General features: G+C 47.8%; 1 protein-coding gene and 1 long non-coding RNA gene across 5 annotated transcripts in view; one reads left to right on the top strand and one right to left on the bottom strand.

Moving 5' to 3' along the window:
- GUK1 (guanylate kinase 1) overlaps positions 1-12,415 on the top strand; it is a 46,701-nt gene that overhangs the window by 21,851 nt on the left and 12,435 nt on the right. The window contains exon 1 of one of the 4 annotated variants that reach the window (XM_085873566.1): positions 3,774-4,097. The exons of the other annotated variants lie outside the window; for them this stretch is intronic. Within the exon in view, the coding sequence (XP_085729692.1) occupies positions 4,055-4,097 (43 nt within the window). The 5' untranslated portion in view covers positions 3,774-4,054. Of the gene's footprint in view, positions 1-3,773; positions 4,098-12,415 lie in introns of those variants that run through there. 4 annotated transcript variants of the gene reach the window in all.
- The window catches only part of LOC147029985 (uncharacterized), a 29,647-nt gene continuing 23,510 nt past the window's right edge, over positions 6,279-12,415 (bottom strand). The window contains exons 3-4 of the long non-coding RNA XR_015056166.1: positions 9,153-9,240; positions 6,279-6,644 (exon numbers count right to left, since the gene is read on the bottom strand). This is a non-coding gene — a long non-coding RNA (uncharacterized LOC147029985). The remainder of the gene's footprint in view (positions 6,645-9,152; positions 9,241-12,415) is intronic.

Raw genomic sequence — 12,415 nt, 5'->3', positions numbered from 1 at the left:
TTTGCCCGTTGGAGCTGAACACACACGATCGCGTGGAGAACCCGTCCGGTCCAAATCCATTTACCTGCCTAAACTTTGTCCGTCCGCGGGATCGGCAAATCCACCGCGTGCGTTTCCGGACCGGGACTTCACTCTCGCAAGCGAGCACGTGGCGGTCTCGTGCGTTGCACAGCACGAACCGCGTGCTCACTGCTGGGTGAACCCGGCACGGTCCCCGAAATAGCTACAGCCGCTACTCGGCTTTCTTTCTTCTCATGTCGCCTTCGTCGTCGCCATTCAACCCACGCACACCTGCGTGTCACGACGCACACAGTCCACTCCATCACATTCACACGGGGAGACGCGGCTGCGTGCTCCCGCATGCCGACCGACATCTCCCTCTCATACCGCTCTCTCACACACACGGTCTCCCTGGCACACAGCGACCTTGCACACGGCCGTTCACTCACGCGTGCCTCACTACTCACACAAACCATACTACTCACACGTGGTGCTCCATTCACTCGCGCGGGGGCACTCACCCGCGGTGCCTCACCCACGCACGCGAGGGCACTCAACCGCTGTTCCTCATCCACACACCGTGCCTCACTCATACACGCGGGGGCACTCACCCGCGGTACCTCACTCATACACACGGCGACACACACACACGCGGTCTCTTCCACACAACGTCCCTCACTCATACACGCGGGGGCACTCAACCGCGGTGCCTCATCCATACACCGTGTGCTGGGAAGCACGTACACCGGCACAATCGCCACCACACCACTCACACGTGGTGCCTCACTCATACTGGCCGTTTCACTCACACACACGGCCTCACTCACACACGGTGCCTCACCCACGCACGGCGTGCTGGGAAGCACGTACTCTGGCTCCATCGCCACCACACCACTCACACACGGGGTCGCTTCCACACACGGGGACGCACTCACACCTTGCACCACACACACAGGGACAACCACACTGGGGATTTGTGTCCCCACAAGGGTCTCCGGGGCCTCTATACCCCCCAAGCTCGCCGTGCACCCGTCCCCTCAACCTCGCAAAGCACGACCGAACTCACCTGGTCGTGACTCGCCTCAAGGGGGCAGACTCCCTCCCCTCGTTCCTGGAGGAGGCCATCCAGGTGCTCGCACTGGGTCTCTACCCAGTCCGCCAGCTCACCCCCATTATCCTCCACTACCTCTGTGTGTGTGTCACTTACCCCGTCCTCACCGTGCAGTCTCTCCTCTATCGTTCCCTTCCCGGCTACCGTCACTGCCAACTCTTCACCCTTTACCTCCCTTGTCTCCACTATTATTTCCTTTGTCACGGCCTTCATGCCCGCCTGCAGGCATCGGCCCATGTTCTGCGTCTCACCCCGGAACTTTTTCATTTCCTCCTTCATGTTTGCTTCCATTCCGTTTATTTGCTTGTTCATTTCGTTTTTCATTTCATTTGTATTTGTATCCATCTTTTCGTTTATTTGTTTGTTCATGTCTTTCATTTCGTTTTTTATTTCATTTGTCATTGCCGCATTCATTTGTGCCAGCATGGTGAATAGCTGGGCCATGTCGGATGCACTCAAGTGAGCCGTTTCGGCAGGGGTTGGGGAAGGGTCTTGGTGGAGAGGGGGGGGGGGAGGTGTCATACACCGCGGCCGCTGCCGCTCCTATTTCGGGCTCTGGGTTCAGTTGGGCGAGTCCGTGTTCCTGCACAATCAACATTTCCTGCACGGGGATTTCATCCTGGGCCATGGATTCTACACATTCTACATCCATTTCTAATACCCCCGACTCCCGCTCGCCTTGAGACGCCATCTTGCTTCTCGTGAAGGGTTAATTTGCTCGCTCGTAATTTGGAGGGAATCGGGGGTCGCTTCTCTCACCCCTGGACCGATTCCCGTGAATTTAGCCGGAGACAGGACAGCCCGTTTTCCTGTTCTCCGATACCAGTGCCGCGAGGAGGGCGATGAATTTGTATCGCACGACCTGACACCAGTGTTACGGATTTCGCGCCCGCCGGCGTGCGAACGGCCACGTAACTCGAATCGCGGCACGTCGCCCACCGGACGGACAATCCAGTCGTGACCCTCTCGGACTAACGCCGGGAACCAGTCACGGGTGGACCTTTCGGTCTCACCGCGATCGAGCCAATCAGCCCCCGCGTGGGATAGGGTTGCTCGCCAAATTCGACCTACCTAAGTACCCACGCGGAGGGTAGACCGGGCGATCGCACCTCGCCGCAGGTCGACTTCGGACACGGGCCACTTAAGCGACCCGTTCCGTACTATCAGAATAACCGAGCGGTGTTATCGTCGACCCCGACGGTTCGATTAATTATCGGGCGTATTCAGCCCACTACCAACCCTTTACGTGAAGCAAGATGGGGATTCAATAGAGAAAAAGACGAAGCGAAGCGGGAGAACAGTTCAATAATAAAGCACATTTATTCGCGGCACACGGGAAGCACACAAATACAATTCCACCAAAAGCACACAGAAAAAACACAATTCCATTTACACAAAAAGCAAATATAAAAGCGAAAACAATGCAGAGCTAATACCGACTACCGAGCACACGGCAACACTTATACAATTCTACTTCACAGACGGCGCCGACAACACATACCCAAAACCAAGGAAAAGAATTACCCCCAAGAATGAGGCGGGCCTGAGGCCGAGACCGGGTCGCGCCTACCCGTCTGGTGATGAGACGCGGAGCGGCGATGGCGCCTCACTCCGCGGGCCTCGCGGACAGTGCCTGGCAGGGGGTGGGAAAGGGGCCCCCTTGGTCGCACTATCTCAGCGCGGGGGGAAACAGGAGGGGGTTGCTGATGCTCGGGGTATAGAGGATCTTTATTATCCCTGGTGTGCGTCTCCACCTCGGCCAGGTTGCGCTGCCGGCCTTCCTCGGGCGTGCAGCTCCCGGCACCGTCGCGAGCACCCCCTCGTCTGCCTTCGCCGCTGCCGCCTCTCCGCCTCTGGACTCTCCGACTCTGGACTCCTCTTTGGGCTCTCCTCGTTGGACTCTCCGATCGACTCTCCCCTTCGCGACTCTCTTCAGCTTCTCCAGCTACTGCAGGCTTCGGGCTCCAGACTTCCACACACTCTGACTGACGAACACCGTCCTTTTATCCCCCTGTAGCTTCGCCTTTGACCCCCTCCCTTCGACCTTTCACCTCGCTCCCCATTGGCCCGAGAAAAAGTGGGCGTGAAGGCTTTTTGATCCACAAATTTGCATATATCGATCGTTCTGGAGGCGGGGCCAAATCGCCCCTCGCTCACCGATTGGACGGCAAAAAGTGGGCGTGTGTCGTTTTTGATCCGTTTTTGAAGCACAAAATCCGTGATTTTGTACACGCTGTTCAACGTGCGCCCTGCACGAGTCCAACACCGGTAACCACAGCGGGGCAAGAACGGTGGCGATGCTACGGTTGCGAGGTGTGACGTGAAGGTCGTGGCGGTTGTGGTGAAGCGGTGTTGTGGTTGGTGGTTGATGTTGTGGTTGTGGTGGTAATCATGGCGGTTGGTCCAAAATAAAGATAGTAAAAGAAAAACGGCTATCCTGAAGAGTCGCAGCACGTATAAATGACATGTATTCCCACTAGACAACGGGTTCGGGCCTAACTACACATGTACTTACCGAGATACCTCACCTAAGGGACCTGAATGGTGGTTTGCGAATCTGGTAACCACAACACTATATATATATATATATATATATATATATATATATATATATATATATATATATATATATATATATATATTGTTGCGGTTCTGGAAACCGCATCCCTCCAATGCCAATAGCAGCCAACATACAGTGGCCCCCAGTCAGTTATTTCATTAATGTACGTTCAGATAGTCCCTTCCTTCTTGTCGAGTCGGTTGAACGGGACAGTGCATTGTGTAAATCTCATAGTTGGGTCTGATTAAACCTCTGAACTTCATTCCTACTCTTTCTTTTTCGCTATTCCTGAGGTAAATCCAAGCAAGGGGTCCTCGCGAGGCTGGCAGGCACTCCGCTCGTACACCCATCGGAAAAACCACAGTCGCGCCCTTCGCGTAAGAATGCCTCCTCACAGAAGACCAAGGGCAGCAGTAGAAGCCCACGGTAAGGCCTAAGTCACATTTGCCACGGCGGCCATGGGGTCTACAAAATCTACGGCCACTAGCAATTATACGGCGGCCGCAGTATTTCCACGGTCACACAATGTAACAGTCACATATGTTTTTATTTTTCGGGGAGCCGCACGGCGTATTTATAAATTGTGGAGACTGAAAACGTGGGGTTGCCGTATGGTCTTTGATTTGATGTCTCATGGTGACCTTAGGGCGTTCCTGCGGCGACCATAGAATTTTCAAGGCAGACGCAAGGTGCCCGCAAGGTGACCGCAGGGGGGCCCTAAGGCGAACGCACGGCCAGACGGACGGTAACGAGTGGGTTTTTTTTTTTACCAGTTCTTTTGTTTCGGCTTGTCGAATTGCTACGGCGAACGTAGAAATGAAAAAAGTTATAACTCCGCGTTATTATTTAACGGCGACCCCTACGGCCTGTAAAAGATAGCCAAATGGCGTAGGGCCACCCTGAGGCCACCGCAGAAACTCTGCGGCCGCCGCACGTTTCTGTCAATTCAGAGGGCGTCGGCCACCGTATCCAAGCCGTAGAGCAAATGTGACTTAGGCCTAAACGCCAGCGCTGCATGGAGCACGTGCAGCGCAACAATGACCCCCCGTCCACTGTGTAGGCGATCAGAGGCACAACCAACACACCAAATGCTAACAACATACAGTATGCACGCGGCGCACTCGTCAGCATTCAAAATCTCCATTAATAAATATATCTGTCCCCTTTTCAATCTGAAACACAAATCTCCATCTAATAATTGTATCCAATCCTTTCCCTCAATTCCCTGACACAGATCAGGGTTGGCACCGTGCACACGACATCGCCTTTGATAAATGGTTACGTGCTTAATGGCGGACCTGCACGCACTGTACATGACATGCTCTATGGCGGGCGGACCGACACGCTGACCACGTGTACAATGGTGGACCCATGTGCTGACCACGTGTACAATGGCGGACCCACGTGCTGACCACGTGTACAATGGCGGACCCATGCTCTGACCACGTGTACAATGGCGGACCCACGTGCTGACCACGTGTACAATGGTGGACCCACGCACACTGTACGTGGCATGCTCAATGGTGGGCGGACCCGCGTGCTGACCACGTGTACAATGGCGGACCCATGTGCTGACCACGTGTCCAATGGCAGACCCGTGCACACTGTACGGGGCATGCTCGATGGCGGGCGGACCCGCGCTGACCACATGTACAATGGCGGACCCATGCGCTGACCATGTGTCCAATGACGGACTCACGCGCAATGTACGGGGCATGCTTGATGGCGGGCAGATCGCTTGGGCCGCGTGGCGCACCATGGAGCAGGCACATTGACCAGCACCAACCGCGGGTCACCGGGGCACGGCATGGTGTTCGGTGTAAGGCGATTAATATCACGGAGTTCAATGCAAGGCAATTCATATCATGGGGTTCGGAGCGAGATGATTCCGCAGCTTGGAACCATCTTGCCGGATGTGGAGTGGAGCCGCTTCCGGCCATCACGGAAGGGCCGCGCAGTGGCCGGGGTCCAACCAGAGCGCCCGATTCGGGTGACGACACCGCTTCGGGTCGTCGCCCCCACCCCACACCACGGGGTCTATAAAAAGGACAGGTCGTGGAGCCACTAGTATCATCGTTCCTGGGTGTGTGTGTGTGTGTGTGTGTGTGTGTGTGTGTGTGTGTGTGTGTGTGTGTGTGTGTGTGTGTGTGTGTGTGTGTGTGTGTGTGTGTGTGTTTTTTCCAAATTCACTTATCTTGAAATGTTTTACAATCATGATGATCTTGGTCTCCATTTTTGTGTATGATTTGAAAAAGGAAGCTCGTTGCAGGTTCATTGAGGAAGTGTTACGATAAATCTGGCATCTTTTTTATGCAAATGTCTTGATTTCTTCTCCAATTAATGCAATGATTGGTTTTTGAAACTTGGATTTGTTTTCCCATTCTGAGCTGCTGGAAATTTTGAGTTTTGACTTTGACCCACTTCCCCCCCCCCCCCCCATTTCATTAATCCTATTGTCTGAATTAATAAAGGGAACAACTTTGAATTTGACCTACATTTAGTTTCTTATTCCAAAAAAAAAAGTCCTTTATTGTGATTTGTTTCTGCATACGCCTTTAAATGTGATTTGCTGCATTAAAGGAAAACTAAATATGGAATAATGGTTTATTACATGATTTATTTGTTTTTTTGAAATCCAGAAAATATTTGTGATCAAACCCAACTTTATCTTCCAAGTACAAAGGATCACTCTGTCAAGCACCCCTAAGGGTTCCTTCTTTCCTGGAAAAATAAATTGATGACATAATTGCTATTCTCGTAGGACATCTTACAGCTGTATTTGAATGTCAGGTCCAAGGAGGATGCACAAAAAGAAGTGACAAGGCTTGATTAAAGGTGAACATGTACACACATGGTCTGGTGAGGGCACGCATTCATGGTCCTCCGAGTATTTAAAGAAAAATTTATTTTGGTGGATTTATCTTGGTGTTGACATGAGGCACGGATGGATGGGTTGGAAGCAAAAGGTGTTCTCTGCCAGGTCAAAGCAGTGGAGCAGATATAATTACAGTCAAACAATTGTACAACTGCCATACACTGAGTTGCATTTCCAAGAATCCAAATCCATTGGGACGATACGCTGTGCAGAGCGTTGTTGCTGCCAAAGCAGTCTCCTGGGCTATTGGGCACAATTCTGAAATGGGTCGCCACTCTGACACAGGATACTCAAATGGCTCAATCATCCCAGCAAGCTGGGACTCATTTTGCCAAACTCAGAAGGATGACAGGCTGAGTCAACCTCACCTGGTATTAATTTAACAGCCAAGCAGGATTTGAGCTCAGGACCCTGGATCTGAGTTACCCACCACCCAAGCCATTAAGCCAAACACCAGGCATACAGTTACATTTGAAGATATCAAAAATTTATTGTTTTACTCAGGACAAGTTATAAAGTTACGATTCACATTGTTTATCAAAGGGAAAACTGGTATTTTAAAATCTCCTGAATAAGTCGACACTGGTTTACATGTACATTTTACAGGAGGTTTGTTTTACTTGGTCGGTCCCCTTAGCCAGCCCAAATTAAGCCAACATTGAATTGTGGTTGGTGATGGTTGAGTCTGTGTTCTTGACAAGTTGTGAATGTTTCCTTGGATATAATTAATCCGAGACAGGTCACCACTCCGTGGCAGGGTATGGAAATTTCCACTGAGCGCATCATGACGAGGCCTTATCCACTCAACCAACAAACCGCTCAACATAGAATTGAGGAATAATAATTAAAATAACAGGAATTCCCTCCATCCCTCTCCATCAACGTGGGATGCATACGTTCTCCCTGTAACTCCCTCTTGGTTAAATTCCCCAAATCCAGGCTTACTGCACAGCTCCATCATTTTGTTCCTCTTTTCTTCTATTTGTGGAGTCACCTTCCTCAGGGTGTTCAATCCCACTCTTCCCTCAATGGCTTCAAACTGGCAGTGCAACACCATCTCATGTCACCCCACCCCCATCCCTACCCACAATAATTTCTCCTCCCATTAACACCAACTAGCCTAACTCTCTTACTTGCAAGTTGCAGTGTTTCCATTCCCCCCCCCTCTCCCCACCCTCTCTCTTTTCCTGTTTGTTCATTCCCTTGCTTATTTTTTGCAACTTTTGCCACTGCCCCAGTCAGCTTATTGCCTTTATACCTCTGTCACCCAACTCTTCCATGAGCCTCAATCTTGAATATATAAACCCCACAGAGCTCACAAAGTTAATCATTCAGCATCAGAATGAAAGGTATTCACCACCTGGCACACACTTACCTTCCATGAATAAACCCAACTGGCACCGCATGTCTAACACGAGCAACGCTTTAGTGATGAACGGAAAATCTGCGCAGCCTATTTACTGTGCAGGTATTTTTTTTTTCAAAAAATTATAATTCCCAGAGAATGTGATGATTGCTTTGTATTTCTGATGTAAAAGTGGAGTAGGGGGAGGGGGTGGTTGAGCTTATAAATTGGAGTGGATAGACACTGGTTTACGTATGTAATTGGCCATTTCAAACGATATTTGAGCTTGTTGGGATCTTCGTTGTTTGCCCGATCGGACACGATATATTTTGCAGCAACCTGTGACGGTATATGCTGGCAGGATGGCAAAGAGCAGTGATCTTCTCTAATTTTTAGAGAGGGGCCATTTATGCTGATAAGACATCAGTGTGAGAGCTGCCACACCACCTGCAGGACTCTGTAATGGCTGCTATTACCCCCCCCCCCCCCATGTACTCCTCTTCGTGTGGTTAACTGAGATGCAAGCGTAAGTGTTTGTGTACTGCAACCATATCCTGATGTAGTTTTGTTGCTTTTATGCTTCGCGTTGGAACTTATTTGAAACCATTGGGTCATTTTGATAGCATTTATGGCAGGTTATGATGTGGTGTTTTCACATTTGTGTATTATCGGCCACATGTCAGGGGCTGCACTTTAGGCCACCAGGGGCTGCCAAGGGCTCGCGGGCCGAGCAATAAGGAACAGTGTCATAGAGGTACGCACACTTGCATCTAAGCTGTCTCGCCTTGGTTGGAATCCCGACCCAGCTATAAACTGTCATCCCGGTGTTTCACAGGCAGAGTGATTCATCAATGTGTTTGCCGTCCCATGGATGGACGTTAAACGGACGTCCCGTCTGCTGGCATTAGTTGATGGACGTTAAAGACCCCACATTATCCTTTGTAAATAATGGGTGACCTATCACCGGCAACATGGCTAAATTCCATATTCCTACCCTAACGACTGCTGGGAAGGCAATGGCAAACCACACAGCATAACCCTTGCTCAGGAATCTGCTTCAGCAGCACCAATGCTCTGCAAAGAGTACAGTACCAAGAGAGAGATAGAGAGATAGAGAGATAGAGAGATAGAGAGATAGAGAGATAGAGAGATAGAGAGATAGAGAGATAGAGAGATAGAGAGATAGAGAGATAGAGAGATAGAGAGAGACACTGACACTGACACTGACTGAATAAACAAGCAGTCATAGACTGGTACTTACGAAATCGTCAACTTGACCTCTGACCTTGTCTAATAAAAGCTGTCTCTAGAGAAGGTAGCGACGCAAATCAGAAGTTTCTACGATGATTCTGCAACAAACCATCAAAAATCGTAACGTCGACCGAAGCAGAAATCTCCTTCTCCACGCAATTATTTAATATTATTTTATCAAGGTCACAAAACCGTAATATTCGGCCATCCACCAACAATCTTTACATAATCCGACGGCTTAGCGAGTCAGGCATGCGAAGATAACCTTTATTGGGATAAAAAATGACTTTTAAACACCATCTTTATCCAAAACACCGTCAGCGCGCACACGCAAAACCTTTACGTGACTCAACAACGCCTCTGCTCGAGCGCGCTGCACCACGTGATGGCCATGACGCAGCGAGTGAAATATTTTTTATACAATCTTAAAATGTCTCCAAAACATCCAATTTTTTTACCAGAATTTCGACAACCGAGTTTTAAGCGTCCTAAGCCATCGCAAAAACCGAAGACAAAATTAAAATCGAAGTTAAAACTAACTCGTAACGTCAACCGAAGCAAAAATACTTCATTTCTCCACATGAATTTATGGAATTATGTTTGACCTCACTGTGACCTTGACCTTTGACCGATTTTGACCAACATCTAATCAGCGCTAGCCATCACCCTCCTGAATCACGTGGTGTAATTTGACATTGGTAGCTTCTTCCGTTCTCGAGTTATCATGCGCACACACACACACACACACACACACACACACACACACACACACACACACACACACACACACACACACACACACACACACACACGCACAGACACACACACACACACACACACACACACACACGCACACACACACACGACGGAAGTCATCAATATACTTACGAAATCTTTAGATTTCGTAAATAACAAGCAATCATGGACTGGTACTTACGGAATCGTCAACTTGACCTCTGACCTTGTCTAATAAAAGCTGTTTCTCGAGAAGGTAGCGACGCAAACCAGAAGTTTCTACGATGATTCTGTACCAAACCATCAAAAAATCGAATGTTTGACCTCACTGTGACCTTGACCTTTGACCGATTTTGACCAAAATCTAATCAGCACTAGCCATCACCCTCCTAAATCACGTGGTGTAATTTGACATTGGTAGCTTCTTCCGTTCTCGAGTTATCGTGCCTACAAACAAACACACACACAAACAGATGACGGAAGTCATCAATATACTTACGAAATCTAAAGATTTTGTAAGTAATAATTAATTTGACACAGTAAAGTGACAGGATTGCTCATTTTGTCGCAAAAAATTATATGTTCTGTCTCCTCAACGAGCCTCAACTTTCTATACAAACAACATGGGACATCCATGATCCATCCTGATTCACAAATGGCATTTATTTTTGGACTCGAATCACCATTCGACACCAAAAGTTATTGTCAAAACTCATCACCAAGTGATGTGGAAGATACTGAGACTGTATGGAATGCCAGATAAATTTGTAAGGACAACAGAGGGACCGACAATGGATACAAATGCAGTGTAATTTACAACAATAACTTTTTATCCCCCGCCGCGTGGCGGAAGGGGGATATTGTTGTCACCCGGGTCGTCCGTCCGTCTGGCTGGCCGGGCGTCACCATTTATAGCTGTGAGTGCGATAACTCATAAACTGTTCGCCATATCGAATTGAAATTTGGGTCACATGTACCACCTGAAAAGGAAGAACCCTATTGATTTTGGGTGTGGCCGGATCCAAGATGGCCGACAGGGGCAGCCATCTTGAAAAAAGTTTTTTGTAATAAATGGAAAAACACTTATCTGATTTCAATTATTTTTAAATGGCGGGGGATTCCCCATCTCTGATGGGTATATTTTTTATACAACAGTTATTGTATTTTTAGTTTTGTAATATTTAGTAATACAACAATAACTTTTGAAAGGTTAACAGGGAGGAAAAACATAGAAGAGATCAAAATTACTCAAGTTGTGAGGGATTGGTCTCATGTTGGGTATGGAGGATCAAGATGTACCGATAAGAGCAACATGCTGGGCACCTGATGGGAAGAGAAAAGTTGGACAACCGAGAGAGACCTGGTGACATGCCATGGAGAAGGAAATGAAAGGAATTAAGATCATCTGGAATATAACTGGAATGTGAGCCCAAGACCAACGGAAGTGGAAAAAGTTCAGAAGAAGCTCCATATTCCAGGTGGCATGAATGGATAATAAGCAAGAAAATCACCAATGTGAACATTGCTCGCCAGAGAAGGTACTGCATTTTGGTCCATATATTTGTCTGTCTGTCTGTCCACACAAATTGTGCTAACGTAGGCCACAAATGCCATTTGGTGGTAGCCAAACCAGTATTACACGTTAACTTTTTTCAACCAAGTACCTCTGCGTGCGTGTGTGTGTGTGTGTGTTTTATTTTTCCAGGGCATAACTTTCTTACCATTTGAGCTTTTGACATCAAATTTTCAGCAAACCTTTATTATGAGAATATGGAGAACAATCATTAATAAAAAAATTTTATTTTTAGCTTTTGTTATAATCAAATTTAGTTTGAGTACAAAGTTGACGCGGATGGGCTTTGCATTTTGAGATGCTTTCTTATTTTACTGTTTTAGTCAGTCGGTGTGCATTTTTAAACTCATTCATCAAGGTGAGATTTGTGTTCATCTGTTGTGCTTTTTCAAATAAATTGTACTTTGATGGAATAGCAAATGCATTTTGTGTGGACAAAAAAATATTTTCATCCACCTCTTTCAAGTTGCATGAAACATTTTCAATTAACAGATTTTGTTCAAAGTCAATCCTGAATTCTGTGCACAGTACTACATATAATACAGAAGGTGCTTAGAGGAGTCAAAAGTGTGACTTGATCTGTAAGTTTTTAATTTAAACTTTCGCTTGATTCCAAAAAGATCAATTTGATCAAACACGAAGGGGTGGCACATGAGCCTCGTGCCACGAGAGTTCACTCCATGGATTGTATTTTTCATCTCCCATCCAAAGTGTGCAAGTAACACTTGGCACGGAAAATGAAATTGAGATGCATAAATTCATTTTAATTGGTCAAGAATGATTAAATAATATTTCAATATTTAAAACTCAATGTGTCAAGTGGAGAACATACTGGTGATATGATTATTGCATTGTAACATCGACGGCTCAACTAATGTTGAGCTCGTCATGGCGGAAGGTTAAAGTTCCGCGATGTCCCGAGCGGCTCAACTGAGGAGGCGTTCCGAATTAATGGCGGACAGTGC

Source organism: Eptatretus burgeri, chromosome 3, assembly GCF_056783735.1.
Source record: "Eptatretus burgeri isolate ZD-2024b chromosome 3, Ebu_testis_v1, whole genome shotgun sequence".
Classification (NCBI taxonomy): Eukaryota; Metazoa; Chordata; class Myxini; order Myxiniformes; family Myxinidae; genus Eptatretus; species Eptatretus burgeri.
The sequence above is the reverse complement of the archived record's forward strand: the minus strand, read 5'-3'. Positions and strand labels throughout refer to the sequence as shown.